This window comes from Pyrgilauda ruficollis, unplaced genomic scaffold, assembly GCF_017590135.1.
Source record: "Pyrgilauda ruficollis isolate IOZ18807 unplaced genomic scaffold, ASM1759013v1 scaffold25, whole genome shotgun sequence".
NCBI classification, from domain to species: domain Eukaryota; kingdom Metazoa; phylum Chordata; class Aves; order Passeriformes; family Passeridae; genus Pyrgilauda; species Pyrgilauda ruficollis.
In genome coordinates, this window is record NW_024523822.1 from 9,513,463 (window position 1) to 9,532,825 (window position 19,363).

A 19,363-nucleotide genomic window follows, 5' to 3' on the forward strand; every position below is an offset into this window, starting at 1 on the left:
ACGTAATAGCTGCCATGTGCTGAAAGACTTTAAAACTTTTTTAACAGGAAGAAATAAAATAGAAAACAACAATTACGAAGTTCTGTTAAAAATGCTTACAGCACTGTAAGATTTCATGGAGTACTATTTAACATCTTTTTTAAAACAGATGCATGAATTTCAGATTCAGTTGTCAAAGCATGGGCTAATTAGGAGTGCTATATTGAGAAGAAAAAAAAAGTACAAAAAGAAAACCGACCTCTTCTACATCAGCTGAAACAATATCATCTTGTTCTTCATCCCTGCCACGAACTGGCTGTGACTGGCTGATTCGTCTTTGCTGAGGATTCCTTATTATGTAGGATGACTGAGATTGACTAGAACTTAAAAGAAAAATATGTAAAAATAAAACCTCAAAAAAAGTCGATTTGGACCTCTGGATATCACTTAATGCAAAGCTAACAAAGACTCCAAAATAAAACCACCTTTAAGAAGTCTTTGAAAAGAACATATAGTAAGCTTTAACAAGCTTTACCTGCTAGACTGGTCAGATGATGGTCTGGGTGGCAGAGGCTCCACAGAAAACAGTTCTTCACTTCCCTGCATGGCATCTATACTAGTGCTAGCAAGGGTAAAGGGTGCTGTAGGACGTGCAATTCCCATCCTGACTGGAATAATTAGAGACTCTGCTACATTGCACAACTCTTCAACAGCATAGGGCAATAATGCCTGAAATACACGTTTACATTTTCCAATTGGCTGTGGAATAAAATTGCTGGGGGATAAAATACAGAAAGATAAATGTCAAATACACATTTTTTTTTCCCCAAAAACTTCATGTCATTATTAATTGTCCTAATTTTTTCTCGAAAAATAGTTTTTGAGAGATACATGCATTTGCATATATAGAAAGAATATGCACCTATACAAGTCAGTGAAAAACATTTATCATTCAATAATTCAAGACTAAGGCTTGGTATCTACATCTACTACTGACAATCAACCATACACTGTAATTTTAATATGTTTAAAAAAAACTATTTCCAAAAACCCTAACAATGTAAACAAAAAGTTTTGTGCGAACATGTAAGTTTAACAAGCATTGAATTAAGTTACATGACATACCAGCAGCTATTGTCCATCTTTCCAAGTCTGTCTACAGAATACAAAATAATTCAGATGTTTCTGCCTATTGTTGATTTTTATCAACTCATTATATAGGGAAAAAATAGTAAATAAAGGAAAAAAAACCACCACAATCAACACACATCTTCACCACTTACTTTTTCTTTTTGGAGGATGCCATCTCCACACTAAGAATGACAAAGACTCTTGCCACAGAACGCAGGAATCTCATTGTAACAGCAATAGCTTCTTCTCTGCGTCCTGGTGTATACTTGTTCTGCAATTCCTTTACCAGAGTACCCAGCAAAGTATCTAACAGCTGAAGAAAGAGGTCATTACAACTCATTAGCTGCGTGCAATTTTGAAGCATGAAACAAGAGAGATTAAGACTCAAAGGGAGATCACAGTCATAACAGTATAAATTCACAAAACCAAGATTAACTTGAAGTTACTTTCAAATCGGTTTCCAAGCACATGGCCTGAGATACCGCATAATAACCTATTATTCAGAAAACCTATGTAAAAATGGCTAAGAGTGCTTACCAAAATGTCTGCTGTACATTTGACAATAAGGCAGTGTGTAAAACAGTCCAAGCGAATAGTTCCACTTTGCTGATTAAGGTAAACTTGCTCTTCAGGCAGAAGATGACCTATTCTACTGCTTGCACTAAGACTTGGAAAAAACAAGAAGAGAAGAAATAAATTTATGTAAGTCTGCAGGTGTCAAGTATCAGATCAAACTTTACATCAGTAACTATGTGTAGATACACACGGGTCTTTATTTTCCTGGGAGCCAAACATGATCATGGACTTCAGTGCATTCCAGTCTTGTAAAACACGTTCCAGTGCTAGCTGGGCAAAACGAGGAGGTTCTAAATCATGATCAGGCATATCAGAATCTAGAAAGATAAAACAAAAAAAACCAAGAAAGCATAAAGAAGAGGTACCGAAATATGGAATTTGCCATTTATTTAACTGACACAGCTCTTACCTTCAGGATTTGCAGTTTTACGATTACGATCCTCCCTGATTCTAGGTGGTCTGTACTGGCAGTGTTCTACAGTTTGCCTAGCAACTGTCTGTACTAAAAACAACAGCAGATGTTCTCCCCTATAATGAAAAAATTGTTAGTGGAAATACAATATACTACATATATATCTAGAAAATAATTTTTAACATTCTGCCCCAGTCAATGCTAATATGAACTTGCCTGCTATTTGGCATGGTAACAAGATTTGTGGTGGTAAGCAGGCGGTAAAGGAGATCAAGGCGAGCAGACTTTTGTCCAGCAATTAGTGTTTTACACTTGCACTTTTCCCAGCAATCACAGTAGGCTGTTGGGGATGTTCGTTTGAGCCTACAAGAAATAGAAAAGGTGAACTGCAACACTGTTCAGTAACATACCAAATCTTTTCTACACAAGCTGAGGGTGTTAGTGTACATGTTTATATTTCTTTCTGCAGTTTTTTGTTTCTGATAGTAGCAAAATGCCAAAACCTAGCTTAAAAAAGAGAAATACAGATTTTACATGCGGCAGCACTTGACATTTGTCATCCGTGTTTCCTACACTCATCTTAAGAGGGCAGTTTCGTTACAGAGCTTTTCACACTGTCTCACTAAAACTCATCCAAGGCCATTTATTCTTCCCTAAAACAGCCTCCATCCAAGAAAGTTAAGCTGAAAATACTTATGACATGCAGTAAAATAACTGTTAAGGTGCAGAGAATATCTTTATAATTGTATTTGTTAGCTCATTATAGCTGGGATATTAATGCTGTAACTTTTACACCCTGTAACAGCAGCACTGAATACATGCAACTTCAAAGCTTTGGGCTAGGTTGATCTGAGATTTCTTGATTGATTGCTCACTTTTCCCTTTGTCACAGTTGATTTTTAAAAGACTAATATCCTACATTTCCTTCCAAAAATTCACAAGAATGATTTCTCATCAGGATTCATAAAACACTGAGGGGCACCCAAAATGAAAACACAGTATTATTTAGATAAAATGTTCTCACAATATTATGCACTTTGAGAATTATTCCTTTACTCTAAATACTACAAAGTGGAAAGTACAAAACCACTTCAGGTTACTCCTTCAATTCTGACCTATTAAATAGATCTTATAGAGTAGACACAAAACTATTTCATTAATCTTCTGTTCTCTTCTGTAAGTTTCAAACAATGAAAAAATTTATTAAGTATCAGTAAACAAAAGGAAACCATAAAATACTGATTTAATTTTAAGAAATGGAACACAATACTTACTTGCAGTCATGTCCTTTGTGACAGACCCTTGCACATTCTGTGCAACAACAAAGCGATTCCAACAGGCCACATGTTCGGCATTCAAATATATCCTAAAAAAAAAGAGGGGAAAAAATATATTATGCATAGTTTTTCCTTACAGTGCTTGCAATCGCACACTATTTCAGGTTACAGTGAAACTGCACTTGTTTAAATTGATGCCTAAACTTAGAAGTAGGTCATTTCTAGAAAGTGAAACTTAGTTGTTACGTTAGAATATTCAGTGATTTCAAAGAGCCATGTCCATCAAAATTTTTGCCAAAGTTAGCCAGAGGGGAAAAGCCACACCCAGTAACAACCATGTCGTGAGGAACACAGTCAGCTCTGAGACTACATAGCAGTTTGGGGAGGCAGTACTTACACCAGACTTAAAAGTCACAGTAATTTAAACAATGTAATTAGTAATTTAAAAATCAGATTAGTAGACTAACACAACACATGGCTGAAACACATTCCTATTTGCTTTTCAAACAAAAAAAAATTCTTACTTGGTTAATATGTTCTGCACCAGTCCAGGTAAAACTGCATGTATCATTACAACACAAAACATACAAAGGAGAGTCATCTGGATTTGTACCAGAAGGACAAACCATTCCCATAAACACATCATCTTCTTTTTCACTGGACGTTGCTTCAGCTAAAATAATAGAATAACAGTGTTAAAAACAACCCCCCCAAAAATACCCAGCAAAAGAATCCATTCTTGGCAGATGCTTGCCATTACAAAATCTCATACAGCATTAGAAGTTTGAATAAAACCTGTTACAGGTTTTTGAGAAAACTTTCTGCCTGTCACATTATTTCTTATAGAAGCCACTGCAAATTCCTGACTGAAAAACAAAACCATTATCTCTTCCCCAGTTTTAAATTCACTAATACTTTAATCAATTCAATGAATCACCATTTTGGAGGATTATGGACCATATTCTTAAAAAGGAGTACTCCTGTCCCACACAAAGTCCTACAGAACTGTGGTATGACAAGCTCTAATGTGCTTAAGTTTTTCCCTAAATTCAATTTCATGTATTTCTCCCAAAAAATTAAATACCAATATTACAAGACAGTCACAAAATACTTGTTTGTATATAAGTCTTTTCAGGAATAGGATCTAGCTTGGCATATCATTGTATCATAGCAGGTTTTTTCAATTTCAGCAAAGAAGTTCCATGTGATACAACTGTGCTACCAAAAAACAGTACCTTAATTTATAAACAGTACTGGTTTATAAAACAGTGAAACGCCAAAAAGACTATAATCAACACAGAAGCAATAATATTCATAGAAATCTACTGCAATATACAAACTGCAAAAAAGAAAGATACTCCATAATAGCAACATTTCCGAAACATGCAGCAATCTACGGTGTTAGTAATGACTCTGCAGACATGCGAAAGTTTAGAAAGAAGCCACACACTAACAATCACTAAAACTGTTGTACCTTTAGCAATTTTCTGTGCAGTTTCTAGAATTGTAATTGCAGCAGGATATGCCCGGCCACTAACTGCTGACATAAATGGTGTCATGCCTCTTGCATCCCTAGGCAAAAAAACCCCAATAGAAAAGTTAAAACACTGAATTTTTTTCATTGTAACAGGAGACGTAGGATACAAATACATGAAAACTTAGCACCACTGAGCTTGTGCAAACAGAAAAACCACAGAGTGAATAAGCACTCTTGTTTATTTTACTTCTCTGAAACAGACATACATTTAAAGGATTGCAAGACACAACACAGCTGTATTCTAACATTTTCAATTTTAACTAACAGGCCTTTATGTAACCTTTTTAAAAGGCTTCTATGTAATTGATTTAAGATAGGATTACATTACAAAAGATAGTGAGAACTCTCATGAAAATCCTTACTTAGCTGACAGCAGTTCTCGAAGATAAGGCTGTAGAACAACACTATCACACAGCAATTTCAGTATGAAATGAGCATTTGCCTTCCGATCCTTCGATTCCACTACAGAAGGTTCTGTAGAAGGACCTGCAGTAAGAAAAAAAATTGCAGAGGAACTGTTTTTCTTCAAAAAATTACTACCTGCTAAAATCAAGTAGTTCACTGTGGTGAATAACTGGTAACTTGACTATTCAGTGGTTTCAGCAATACTTCACCGAAGTACTGTAAATTTCAGTTCCAAATCATATTTGAAATACAGAGGGTAATCCCAATTTCATGCTTATTTCCACAGTTTTAATATTTGTCACTCTCCATGTATAGTTTTACATAAAACATAGTATGGTGCTTCATTTACTTTCTGCACACTTGAAAGATTCTGCTTCAATCCAATCTTCATCTGATAAGAGGCATTTTCATATGCAGAAACTCTGTGCAAGCAAAGACAGCTTTTGAGATAATTTCCATTCTATAGCATAATCAAATAAGCAGTATGTCCTCACCTGGTATTGTGGAGGTGCTGGGTCCTTGGCCGGTGCCAGTCGCTGCTGTGGTAAGAGATCCCACAGCGGGGGCCAGGATAAAATCAATGTCACCATCTTTCAGTAAACAGAACAGCAGGATGTATATCAATACATAAAAACATCCCTAACAACATGCTCTTGCTGCAATGTCTAACACACTGCAGGTTTTCTGTATTTAACTGGTAATCTTTTCCACAAATGGCCACATTCCTAGGTCTGTAATGTAACTCAGCATTACAAAGCAGACTTCCCAGCAGTTTGACACCAGCAATAAAAAGACATACACTGGATTAAAAAACAGCTGTTAAGTCTTCAGTAAACTCTTAAAGTGATCTCTATGAACACTTGCTACCTCAATGGCATTGGACAGATTACAGTGTGAGACTAAAATAAGTTATTATTCACCTTAATAGCCATAGTTCATTATCAAATCTCTTTTACGGTCTAATGTGATATATGAGCAGACTTACCTGGATCCATTGCAGGAGGATCTGGAACCCAGCTGGGAGGAGCTATTGGTGGAGAAACTGGGTCTTGGTGATCACTTGATGAAGCACCAGCTTCATGTCTGCCCAATCCAGCAGCTCTCAAGGATCTTCTCATCATTTCCCTTAATCTCAAACTAAATACAAAACCAAGGCAGAAATACTATCATTTTCATTTATAATTAGAACACATTTAAAAAAATTCACACTGAAAAAGGAAACCAAACTCCTCTCATCACCACTTTATTTCAGCATAAATAAGAATGAGCCAAGAGATACGTTTCATTACATTTTGTTGCACCAGAATGTTTTAGCCCTGGAAGAGGAGTCACTCAGCAATGTTTCCAGTCAGATCTGAGCCCAGAAGACATCCCTAGGCACCACAGCACTGCCTCCTGCAGGCAGCAGCTGATGGGCATTCTTACTGCTATCTGACATTCCTTTTAGCCCAAGCTCACTGTCAGGAGTGTTAAGCTTTTACAAGGATGTGCTCTTGTTGCTACTGCTTTTTAAAATCTAACTACAAAAAGAGGTTAATGAAAGGATAAAAAATGGGTCTTGATAGAATTTCTTTTTAATGACTGCTTAGAATAAAATTAATCAACTTCAATTCTTCCCCAGTGGTATTATGTTGGTCTCACTATTATCCATCTGCTTAAGTAACCAACTCCCTCAGAAATTCTCTTAAAACAAGCCTGGCCACCATCACAGTAGTTCTGTGATACTTAATACTTCTTGGGAAAGAACACCAGAGCTTGCCCTCAAATTCCCTTTCCCCACAAGGAGGAACATTTCCACTTCACAACTGACAGACAAAGCATGAACCCCAGAAAACAGGATTAGTTTAGAAATATCCCACCATTAGTTCTCACACAAAAAAGGGTTCAAAAAAACTAGAGCTCTAGTTTGGTGCTTAAAGAAGTGAAACCAAATTTTAAGCTAGCAACAGAGACCAATTCTTAAACTACACCGAAGGAAAGAATTAATAACAAGATTGGTAGTTAATACAGAAATTAGCATTCAGACAACAAGAAGAAAGCATGACAGTTTACCTCCTGCTGCTTGATGATCCTGCCCTATTTCCTGGACCATTACTTGACACAACAGAGATTGCATTTGCAATAGCTTCCACAGCTGAGAGCCTTTCAGCAAACGTGTTCCTCTCAGAGCGCTCTGCTTCTGAAAAATTAAGTAAAGTGTTAGTGCTAAAATTTTACTTGGGAAAATTATAAGAAAGGAGTATAAAATATGGAATGTTACTATATATTTTTTTTTACGTTTAGAGAGACAGACTAGATTCATATACAAACTTTTACTTTGGATGAGCTTAACAATGATTCTGAACAAGCTTTCAGGATCATCAACAGACAAGGTCCTGTCATGTAACTGATTCCAAACACATGCTGAGTTAAGGCTTCAAAAAAGCCTTGATAAAAATTATTTTTTAAAAAGAAAACAAACAAAACATGAACAAAAAACAACTATAAAAAGCGCACAAAAAACAAATTAACAAGCAAAACCACCAAAACAACCCACAGCAAAACACCAGACCAGGAGAACAAGAGAACAAACCACACTTCACAGTGGGCATCCATGAACAATGCAAATGTGTGGGCTTGCAATATACACACTCTAGGTATGAACCTGCTTAGGAGAACTATGTGTTGCAGTATAAGAAGGCAGTACAACCAGTTTACATCAGAAAGAACTAGCATTTCTTCTAACATCTACAACCCTAAGCATCATAACACCTACAGGTTCTACTCATACTGAGGACTGAATTTTGTCTAGTGGGATACAGAATATTAAAGTGAGATACAGAACATGATTTTTTTAAAAAAAGGTTTTGGTACAAAGTAGACAGAAAAGGTGTATTTCTGAACAAAGAAAAGCATTTTCCTGAAGTGACTCTGATTGTTCTTTCAGGACATGGCCTCAAAGCTGCAAGGGCTAGTGCTCACTTTCGATTCAAAGGCTCTTCAAATTGAGAGTCACCATTCTCTGCACACTTATTTTCACCAGTGACAGTATTAAGGCCTCGACAGTTCCCTTTTTTTTTTTTTTTAACAGGAAAGTACTATTAATACCTTTCATGCAAAGAATGAAAAGAATAAGGTAATCTGACAGTGTGTGTCAGCTGTTACAATAAGGTTATTTAAATATTTTCACTCATCACTACCCTAAGTAAAATAGATCCTCAGTTTTGCTTTTTCACATGCATATGCAGGCTTCTTAGACAAAGATCACCAACTACCCAAAGCAGACAACTATCAAACAGTTAGCAGTAAGAGAATACAACTCTTGTGCCCCTGGCTACAAGTTAATTCATAGCTGTAAGTGAATTTCCATGGTATTTGTGCTGTACTCCTTTCTCAGACCCACTAGCTCCCACAACTCACGACCCATCACTTCTGGACCTCTCACACAAGGGGCACAGCTCTTGAGAGTGATCCACTCTGCAGCAGAGGTTTCACTTCTTCTGGAGAAAGTGATCTGTAACTGAATTTTCACTGTTCCACTTACAAAGTTAGCTTTTTTTTTTTTGGAGAACCATCAATTGTAAATGCTTTGGCTCTAATGGGTGATTTGCTGTTCTATTGTCTAATGAAATCTGTCCCAGTTCTCCAGGCAAAACCTCTCAGTTTTTATGTGTTCAGTGACCTTAGCTGAAATTCAGTATCACAATTTTTTAATGATTTCACATGCTTTGGACATTTCTTTTAGACATGCTTTTCCCAAGATCCCTTCTACTGGCAAGACTGAGGAGATAACAATTCACAGAGGCAGAGCACTTTCCCCCAGATTTTCAGGTCTGGGGCCACTTTTCCTGCAATTCATTTATCATTTATCCAACACTGCAGGAGCTATAGCAAAACTAGGCAAAGGATGTGAGAAAGAAGAGAAGAAAAAAGGAAAGCTTATCCCTGCCCTCAATATTTCCTTTCTGGCACTTAAGAAGAAATCTGTATGAGCAAGAGTGAAGAATCTCAAGCAGGTACTAGCTGGGAAGTGGCACTAAACTGGTGAGAAATTTTTAAGAAACATCATATCTGTATGTCTGGAATTGAAGCCTTTACTTCTAAATCAAACTTCTTTTACATTTTAAGAGATGACCATGTAACTCACAGACAGTAACATAAGTCACCACTGCCCTCCAGATTATAAACACAAAAAAAGCTTGTCCTAATATCCATCACTAGCAGTTACAGTGGAAGCTAAATGTGACCTGAATGTAAAGACATGAATCTCCTTCAAGAACAAGTTGTATGAGGGAAAAAGAGAGAGGCAGAGGAGTGTCACAAGCCTATCAGGTCCATGTTTTTAATTTTTCACAAAGTCAGATTACACCCAAATGAAGTTACTGAAAAAAAATGTCAAGGTTGCAAAGACAAGCACTCAAATTAGGAAAAGTCAGATTAAGTTTGCCTATGCATCCTTATTTCATCTTCCTTGCGTGCTTATAGTAACACAATCTTCAGTTACACAGCTGGGTTTTGTCTGTTTATTTTGGTTTGGGATTTTTATCTCAGATTGTTTTGTCACCCCACCCGCCCTGTGCCCAGCAACAATACCCCTGCCTCAATCAGTGCACAGGATGGACGACACACTAAAGATGAAGGGTTCTACAGAGAGCAGGCTGTCTATGCCTTGACTGCTGCTACGTTAGGGAGGGGTGTAGTAAGGCAGCAACGGCTTGGGAAGGAGAGGTGGAAACATTGTGTTGTGCTTAATGCCACTGAACATTGCTTTGGAAAACCAAAACCTATTTCTGACACATCTATCAGCACACAGAACTTCGTGAAACAAGTTTTTACCGATGATCGTGATCCATTTTATTCATTTCTGGACACCTAAAAGGTGCCCGACTCACAGAAATAATTAACATTCACAGCACAACTAAAACTACGACTAATCCAGTTGTAGAATTCAGTGTTTTGAAGTAACACCTACTCAAAATCAGGCCCTAGGATTCTCCGACAGAATGCTCAAAATTAGTTCATAGCTTTGAATACAGAAAAACTTCAAGCTATAATAAAACTCCAAGCAAGAGATGAGAAAGCTGCACATTACCCCCATTTTATAAATAGGGATATGAGGAACAATTAAGGTCCATAAATGACTAAAATTCAATGACAGCACCATACAAAAATCCCACAAGGAAGTTCATTCGTTATTCAGTGCAGGGTTTGTATGGTGTGCAAGTGTAAGGAATGGGGCCACACACTGAATGATGAGGATAAAAAGAAATATTGAATAGCTACCCATTCGGTGAGCACCGTCCATCTTGTGCACTGAATGAGGTAGTCCTGTGGAAAAAATAGTATGATGGTGTAATTAAAGACCATTTCACAATGCATACCCGTGTACAGCACATGGGTAAACTTAATTCTGCCATTCTTTAATTTTTGAGTGCTTGACTTAGCAACCTTGCCCTGTTAACATGCTTTTTACATAACAGCATTTAACAGACATTTTTAAATGGTGTCAGTAACTGGCATTAATAGGTCGTTCTTCCACATTTCTTAATACATATCAATAAAAAGTAGTGTTTATAATTGAAGGTATTAAAATATTCTACAACACTTAAAAATTATTAAATGCCATTTCTCATAAATTTTACTAGTGATATAAAGGGGATACTAGCGATACAAAGGTAGAATAGTTTTTCATCTAAAATTAACACGTGAATGTCAGAAGTTTTCATAATCAATTTAAACAGCTTAGTGCTCTTAACTACTGAATTCTTTTAGAAGTTCTCATAAAACCTTAAGAGAGTAGTAAAAATGTTGTCTCAGCACCTTTGAAAGGCCAGGGCACATTTTAGGTGCTAAATTTTAATATACCTGTATATGAAGAATGCAACCTTTATTTAATATTTTCTTGAAAATGCATGAAAATATTATTTTGAAATTATTTTCATTATATTGTTGAGCTCACCCTCTTCCTCTTTTGTTTCCTTGTTGCTGGTTGGAAAGCATACAGACACACAAGCATGCAGAATATTACGGTTTCCATCACATCTATGGCCAAGGAACGTCTGCAGCATCTGTGGATTCTGATCCAAGACAACTGCTTGCTCAAGATTCATCAGATATTGTCTGCAAGCCTCGTAGTCACATCGAAGAATGTGCTGCATCAATGTTTGTTTCTGTACTCAAAAGAATAAAGTATTTTAGAAATGTGAAGCACAAAAGGTAGAGATATAAGTTCCATAAATGCTTCTAATTTTCTTCTAATTTTGAAATTAATAGGAAGGTCTTCATCTCCAGCACTGGCTGGAAGTTAGTGCAGGAGCTGTTCAGAATATTCATCATCTCAATTATAGCACTGTTAAAAACAGAGTTGTGTACATTCAGGCACAGACAAGCAAAAGGAACGGAGCAGCAGATGCCATCACGCTCACAAAAGCATTCCTTTGGCTTCACAGTTGGATTCTTAAGATAGATTACTTCCATTTCATAGCTCCATGAAACGTGGGAAAAGTGATACAACTGAAAAAGCCTAAGGATGTACATGAATGAGTTCTAACCTAGTTCTTTTTAAACAAATTATTTATGTGCTGAGAAGTGAGTGATTAGAAGCTGTTGAAGGTCTGGGAGGTTCACCCCATATACAACCAGTTTCTCCATAATGATGGAAAACTACTTCACTGTGAAATCAATCTCAGTCTAACAGGTACACAGTACCTCCGGGTGGCAGCAGAACACACAGCAGAGCTAACAAATTACTGACAAGATTTTACAACTATGACATACAAATTCACAGCAGAACTACTCAGACAACATCACTGATGAGGACAGAACTCTACAGGTGATTCAAGTGAAAAAACCTTCACTTTCCTCTCCTACTTTCCTAGTATATGCTCCAAATAGATAATTTTTTAAAAATAGAAAAAAAAATAAAGAAGTATTGCATTCTCAGGGATCCAACCAAAAGAAGTTGTTGGATCTCTGAGAAAAACTGCACCCATGAGACAAATGAAACTGCATGGTGTTAGCAGATATAAAAAGGTAACCATTTCAAAATCAATGCCTAAAAAAACTCTACTAATCAAAAGCCTGATACAGAAGTCACACATCCCCACAAAAAAAGGGGTCTTTCACTTTACTTGGCAAATTTGTTGGTGTTTTTGTGTTTCTAAGAGAATCTTCAGTTGAAATTAGCTTCTTTCAAATAGTGAAAACACAAATCAGTATCTAAACATGAAGCTGCTTTAAGCAGAACTTTTTAATAGCAAGAGAAGAAAAAAAAAAAACCCACATAATTCCGTAGCAGAGAAAATATTTTACCTCAACAGCCATAATGATAATAGCAGCTTTCTTTTTGATGGTCGAGTTAGCAGGAAGATTTGTTAAGGAATGAACACCCATTCCAAGACTACTAATAGGTGGAAGATCAAGCCAGTCAGGGTCTCGTATCCCACCCATACAATCTTTTGCCATTGGATAGATTGTACCATTTCCATCTCTAAGAATAATAGGTGATTCCTACATTGGGGAAAAAAAAGTTTCAATATTTAGTCTCCATATTTTATACATATTATCCTTCCCAAAAGGTCCAGTTCTTGACTAAAACCAATTACAACAGTCTATCCAAGGTTCTCATTTATGTCACTGACTCCTATCATTAGAAGTGGTGCAACATAAGATAGGAAATTCCCTTTCACAAATGCCTGAAATGTGTTTAACATAATAAATATTACTAGAAGAATCTTCCTTCTGATAAACATTTATTGATTAACATTACCAGTGAAACAAATAGTAACTATACTTTTAGCTTACTTAAATGCTTCAAGTAAAGTTAAATATATTGAAATGAAACATTCAAATTCAATTATTTTGCAAAAACTGTTTCTTTCAATTATCCTGAACAAAGTATACCACGTTTGTGGAAGAGTTGCACAAAACATCAATCATTTTTAGTGAATCTGTACTTTCAGTCAATTACAGAATAGTTTTTTTTCCTTGCTAATATTTCCATTTATTCTCAAAAGTGGATTTATATCTGACCCAGCCCCAAAATATAGCTAGATCACATTCCAAAATGCAGCTAGATAACAAGCTGATACTAATCCAGAACCATTCTGTCATCTTTTTTCTTCCCTTTTGTACATTCAAGGTAGAGTTTAAATAAGATGTGCTTAGGTAAGCTGTTTGCTATTGCCCTTGTGCCATCAAAATATTAAAGTTAGCAGCAAGGTTTTCATAACCTGTTTGAAAAACTATTTCTTTGCCATATTTTGGGAAAGTCTTACAGAAAGCTGTACCATTTCATTCAAAGATGACAGAAGTGAAGTGCAGTGAGGTTAAATGACTGAGACACAAAACCACAAACCTGTCCAGCTGTAAAAATAGCAACACTTCTCTCATTCTGACCCAGGAATGCAATGCTGCTAGTAGGGAAATTATTTTCCTGTTCAGCCTTTCCTGTGGCAAGGTCAAATATGCAGTAGCGAACCCAGTTCCCAGTTTTCAGAACAGCATGCACTCCTTCAAAAACACACGAAGAAAAAGGTCAATGTTTTATGGATGGCATCCAGTAAAAAGAACTCCTAACTAAAGCACTTTCAAGAAAGTACTAATATCAATGGAAGCACTTGTTTATGTTCTTTTGAAAGCAGGCATTTTTCACTTGGATGAGAGACAGGTAATAAAGGAACCAACAGATTTGGACTCACAGGGTAAGTCCTACTCACCTTTTGAATCTACATTTACTGCTAGGATCTCTGTTTTTTCAGGAATACACAGCTTTTTGGGTGTTCTTTGAAAACAGTCAGGAACTTTTGGAGTTCCACCAGTTTTTACGACCTGAAAACAGATGTAAAATTTTAAGCTGCAATTAAGCACACACAGCACTGACACTTCTAAATACTGGTTGTTTCCTCCACGTTTGACAAACACATACCTGCAGCTCATCTATTCTGAGCAGCCTACAGTCTTGGAGGAGAGAAGAAGGATCAGGATCGGAGTTAGAACTGCTCTGACAGTTTGCATTATTGGAGGTGCCTGGAAATTTCACAGCAACATATGCACCATCCACTTTTAGCACCTACAGGCAGAACACATTAGAGTTTTACCAAAAGGCTGAACAGAATCTGATTTGCTTCAAAATAAACCACGCCTTTTTCAGAGAGAGGAAAAAACTTACAATATCCAGTGATAAAATTGTATAGGTCTTGGTATTAGTCTTGTCATTTTGCTAAAATTACTGAAATTTGAAAAACTTGGATTTTCTAATGACTTCATAATCATCCTGACTCATATCAGAGCTCCCTCCATTTCAGCATCCTACATCCAAGAGAAGCCAACATCAACTGACTAGAGAAGCTCCTACTGGTACCCCCCAGGCCTCTTTCCAACTTCCACCTCCTGGAAACAGCAGGACAACTTGATGTTTAACAGCCTGGATAGACCTTTCTCTAATTAATTTGTGCAATTACTTCTGGAAGAAACACTATTCTTGTGGCAATGAATTCCAAACAATAGCCAACAATTCAACAACAACAACAACAAAGTCTACACTGAGTCTCCTTCTTCAACTGCCCATTAGATTTTATACTACAAGATAAAGGAAAAAACCTTTTTTTGGCCCCACCTGAAAATTTTTAGTGCTCTTTCCTCAACAGGACTGTACACAGTGGCAAAAAGACCCATTAGTTTACTGGTCCAGCACCTCTTCTGCACACTCAATGATCAAGTTCTCCACTCAGTCCCTTAGGACTGAAGGATACAGACCAGTGTATCCAGATGTTCTTCGTGTGTGTGTCTGTCCTTCTCTGGCCTCCCAAGGAAACAGAAGCTATTCAACTCTACACTGACACAGGCATTTCTAAGACTGCAAGCATCTCTAAAGAGTTGCTGCCATGCATATCTAATCAAAACTGTCGAAACAGGCTTCCTTGATTCAGGAACTTCTTGTGCTATCACCAAACAGCGAGGCCCTTTGAATTTCCAGCTGAGACCATAGTTTTCTCAAAACAAAAACAAAGCTAAGGCAGAAGGGGGTGGGGAAAGAACAGACAATGTTTTAATTATGAGCAGAAATAAGAACTCTGTATGCTCTCAGTCTTGATCAAACTAGATATAAGCATCCATCAGTTTTTAATAAGCCCTAATTTCTCAAAAGTTTCTACACAGAAAGTGCTTGACAAACAAAAATCCAAATGTACCCAACTTATATAAAAGGTGTCCAACAATAAAAAACATGTCTCAAATTTTCAAGATACTGTATGTAAGAAAAATCCATGTTTCCTCCCAATTTTTCTAGCTAAGTGCAGTCTATCAAGTGCACTAGAGAAAATGATATATTGACAACCTTAAAGCATTAGCAGATTTTTTTTGTAATGAAGATTACTGTGGACAGAGCTACAGCAATTGCTCCCTAAATTATGAAACTTCACTCTAGAAGCAGAATTACAAGTTCCAGTAGTAGAGCATCACTGATAGCTGTAACAATACTACCCAAAAATTTCAAACTTCAGACCTAGTCAAAAGATTCACAAACATTAACCATCATCTGGACTATACAAAGACAGATTTCTATTGAGATTGGCAAGACAACTCTCAAGAAGAAAACTGTGGTTTAGTAAAAGAAGTTTATTCCATGTATATTTAGATGTTTCTAAGATCATCAGACTAATTTATAAGGCTGTAATCGAATGCCAATGGTTCAATCAGAGTTTTTAGTCTGACATGTAGAATATTTCTCCTTTTTTTAAATGACTAAATGTTGCTACAAGAACTTTATAAATTTGGGCTACTTTCTGATGGAAGAACACAGTAAGAAAAGGTACAATTCCCCAATCTTTAACATAGATCCTGTCTCCATAATTAAAAGGTTTTTACTGCATGCTTTCTGGCTGCTCCTAGTGCTACCAACTACAGAATTTCTCACTTATATCACTTTTGATGTGTTCAGAGAAATGATGACAGTTTTGAAGTGCTGGAACTCTTACGGCATCCACATGACAAATGTTTTTTCTTTCCCATTCTCCAGGAAAATCACATATCTTTAAAAACTGGAAAATATGCTTATTAAGATTTTGCTAAGACGACAATCACCTCTTCAAACTTAAAATCAGTTATTTAGTTAAAATTACTACTACAGATGTTGGTCATTATACAGAATAAAAATAAAACCATCCCCTGACGTAGTGAGCAATGACCTTGAGTGAAGCATTTGACAGCAACTGGACACAGAGAGCTCCAAAGCAAAGATGTGGCATAATGAGCCAGCACCAAACAAGATAGATATGCAACATAAACACTCCTCTTTAATTGAATTTATGTAAGTCTGAGATAATTTTAAAACTCATTACAAAAATAAAATGCAAAACCCTAAAGAACTGAGATGCTTTAGCTTACACAAGTAATGTACTGCCGACACTGCTAACACAGAAGTTTCACCAGTTAGAACCAAGCATTTCCCATCACTACATATGCAATATGTGCCTTACTAGGACTTAATTAAGAGAATGAACTGAATGAAAAAAGCAAGCAACAAAACGGAAAACTAAAGAATTTTTTTCTAAAAAGCAGAATACCTTTTTAGTGCATTTTCAGCTACAAGATAACAACACCTGGTCTTTTTAATAGAATAAAAAAAATTATTTAAGAAACTAAAAGATGAACACAGTTGTTAACTTTATCTTTACTATCAACCCACTTCCACAGTCCCTAACACCAGAATGCCACTGGAAATCATTGAGTCTTTCCTTCTCCAAAATCACCACATTCTTCCTCAAAACACAGCAGCAGAAGACCAGGGAAAATAAAATTTTAACTTCCTATTCAATCTTTTTTTTGAAATGGAAGAAATTTTAACATCACAGAAAGGACTTCTATCTCTGTCCCAAAGGCAGAAAGAAGTATTTCTTCACCTTCAAAGAAATACTGACACAATTTTGAGAAATACTCTATTTTGAAAGATTACAAATAGATTCATAATAGGGAGTGGGTAACTCTTCTAGGGCAAGATCCAGTCTGAGCTCTTTCAATTTATTCTTCTCATTTGGAAGGCTTCAATCTCAGACACGAATCAAAGGAAAAAAACAAAATCAAGTGACTGACTGAAATAATGCAATAAAAAATAGGAACAAACTACTCAATCCAAATCTATGTTTTACAAAATTCCTAGGAGCTGATAGGCTTTCTGGGTATAGGAACTGCAAAATTGGTAATACACAGGATTCTCACCTGGATGAGGATAACTTTGATGACCAGAAGCAGTTTGGGGAGGCCTTGGACACTGCCAATGGAAAGCCTCAGACCAAAACGAACCGCAGCTGCCAAAGAAGAAAAAAGCAGCTCCAACCCAGGTTCCCCATCCCTCTGTTCTAGCAGTGGTTTCAGACACCATTTAAGCCATTTCGGAAGAAAAGATCCAGAAGCTAATGTGGTGAAGTAGAATATCCCAAGTGCATGGGATCAACAGAAAAAAGCTTTTATCCCTCTGATACCAGTGAGCAGTAACAAAGGCTTATTTCAGCCCATATCTTTTCTCAACAACACTAAACACTCCATCAGACTTCTCACCAGTGCAGACAAGAGATGGGACAAGTGCCAGGCTATTTCATTCCATCAGTCTTTCATCAGGTAGATAATCCTGGAATGATTATCTATTCCATCTAGTGATGAACTTGGAGGAATAAAGACTTAATTTCATTCCAAGCCATGAAGGATTTAAATTGAAATGAGATTGGAAAGTAATAAATTCCAAGGAGCAAGCAGATGACTAACTACAAGAGAGTATCTAGCAGACATGCATTCTTATCTCTTTCAACACCACCTCAGTGTAAAGACTTTGCACTCTCTGGTCATTCACTGCTTTGGCATCATATGAGATCCACACTTACAAAGCAGTGTGTAAGATGCAGATTGCACAATCTACTGTTATCAGAATGATCACACTCATCTTGGATCTCAGCACTCAGGGGAGAGCTGTTACATTATCAACAAAGTGCCCAGAGAGACAGGGGCACTTTAGAAGCCAACACCTTCTACCTGCCCACTGTTCTACAGAACACATTAGGGGTCATGGAAGGATTTTAAACAAACATTTTTTAGAGACATCATGAAGCTGCTGCATACATCCAAAAGCATGGGGACGTAAAATTTCTAGAAACAAAACCGTTTCAGGAACACAGGCTGCACATCAGTAAATCTGAATTTCCTATCCCTTTCTTTCCTATCTCTAAATTCCACCTCCTGAAGACTAAGTGAAGTTTTTTTTTGTGTATAAAACCAAGAATTATATAAAAAATTTTAAGACAGCAAACATTTTGACAAAAGCTCATGGCTACCACACATTATTCATTTTATTTTGAAGAATATAAATGTTTAAACTTTCAGATGTTCTTGCAGGTAAAAGGACAAAAATAATTGCTTTATTCTACTTACTCCTTCAAATCTGAATCATTACATAAAGCAAGATTTTTGGCCTCAGAAATCAATTAGTTTAGTGTAATTGACTTCATACCGTGCTCAAAAAATATCCTCTAAATTACCATCGTGCATTTCTAAAAGATGCCCAAATATTCACATGCTCCATGACCACATATTTTACTGGATGACACTTTGAGAGAAGCTAAGTGTTGCTCCACTGACACCACGATTTGTAACATCAAGTTCTTAAAACTCAAAGTGGTTTCAAAGCCTTTCCAATTTTCTGAAACACCAAGGCTAACATGCTCCCAGGTTACACTGGAAAAGTATATTCTCCTGCAAGATGCTCATGCCACTGAAGCCACCCATAACAATACATCAAAGATGTGACTTTTCAGATTGTCAGTCAGTAAACAGAAGACCATGGAAGACCAGATTAATGCATATCTGGGTGGACTGTAAAAGGATAGAATTTCTTAACTCAAGAAGTTCTAAGAGCCCAAATCCATCTAATCACATTTTTGCAGTCTGAACCTCCATATACACACATCCAAAAATTACTTATGGATACAATAGTCAGATTATTCAGAATTCAATCCTCTTTGTGTATAATTCAGCTCACAACAAGCTCAATTACAAACGTTACTGCTCCATAATGAACAA

General features: G+C 36.6%; 1 protein-coding gene across 1 annotated transcript in view; it reads right to left on the minus strand.

Moving 5' to 3' along the window:
* The window catches only part of UBR5 (ubiquitin protein ligase E3 component n-recognin 5), an 84,702-nt gene that overhangs the window by 20,667 nt on the left and 44,672 nt on the right, over positions 1-19,363 (minus strand). The window contains exons 17-36 of the mRNA XM_041470565.1: positions 14,223-14,366; positions 14,014-14,125; positions 13,653-13,807; positions 12,608-12,805; positions 11,256-11,466; positions 10,580-10,624; positions 7,370-7,496; positions 6,303-6,454; positions 5,812-5,907; positions 5,275-5,398; positions 4,850-4,947; positions 3,900-4,048; positions 3,373-3,464; positions 2,315-2,461; positions 2,096-2,214; positions 1,877-2,003; positions 1,648-1,777; positions 1,263-1,423; positions 515-754; positions 239-362 (exon numbers count right to left, since the gene is read on the minus strand). Coding sequence (XP_041326499.1) covers positions 239-362; positions 515-754; positions 1,263-1,423; positions 1,648-1,777; positions 1,877-2,003; positions 2,096-2,214; positions 2,315-2,461; positions 3,373-3,464; positions 3,900-4,048; positions 4,850-4,947; positions 5,275-5,398; positions 5,812-5,907; positions 6,303-6,454; positions 7,370-7,496; positions 10,580-10,624; positions 11,256-11,466; positions 12,608-12,805; positions 13,653-13,807; positions 14,014-14,125; positions 14,223-14,366 — 2,751 coding nt within the window. The remainder of the gene's footprint in view (positions 1-238; positions 363-514; positions 755-1,262; positions 1,424-1,647; positions 1,778-1,876; positions 2,004-2,095; positions 2,215-2,314; positions 2,462-3,372; positions 3,465-3,899; positions 4,049-4,849; positions 4,948-5,274; positions 5,399-5,811; positions 5,908-6,302; positions 6,455-7,369; positions 7,497-10,579; positions 10,625-11,255; positions 11,467-12,607; positions 12,806-13,652; positions 13,808-14,013; positions 14,126-14,222; positions 14,367-19,363) is intronic.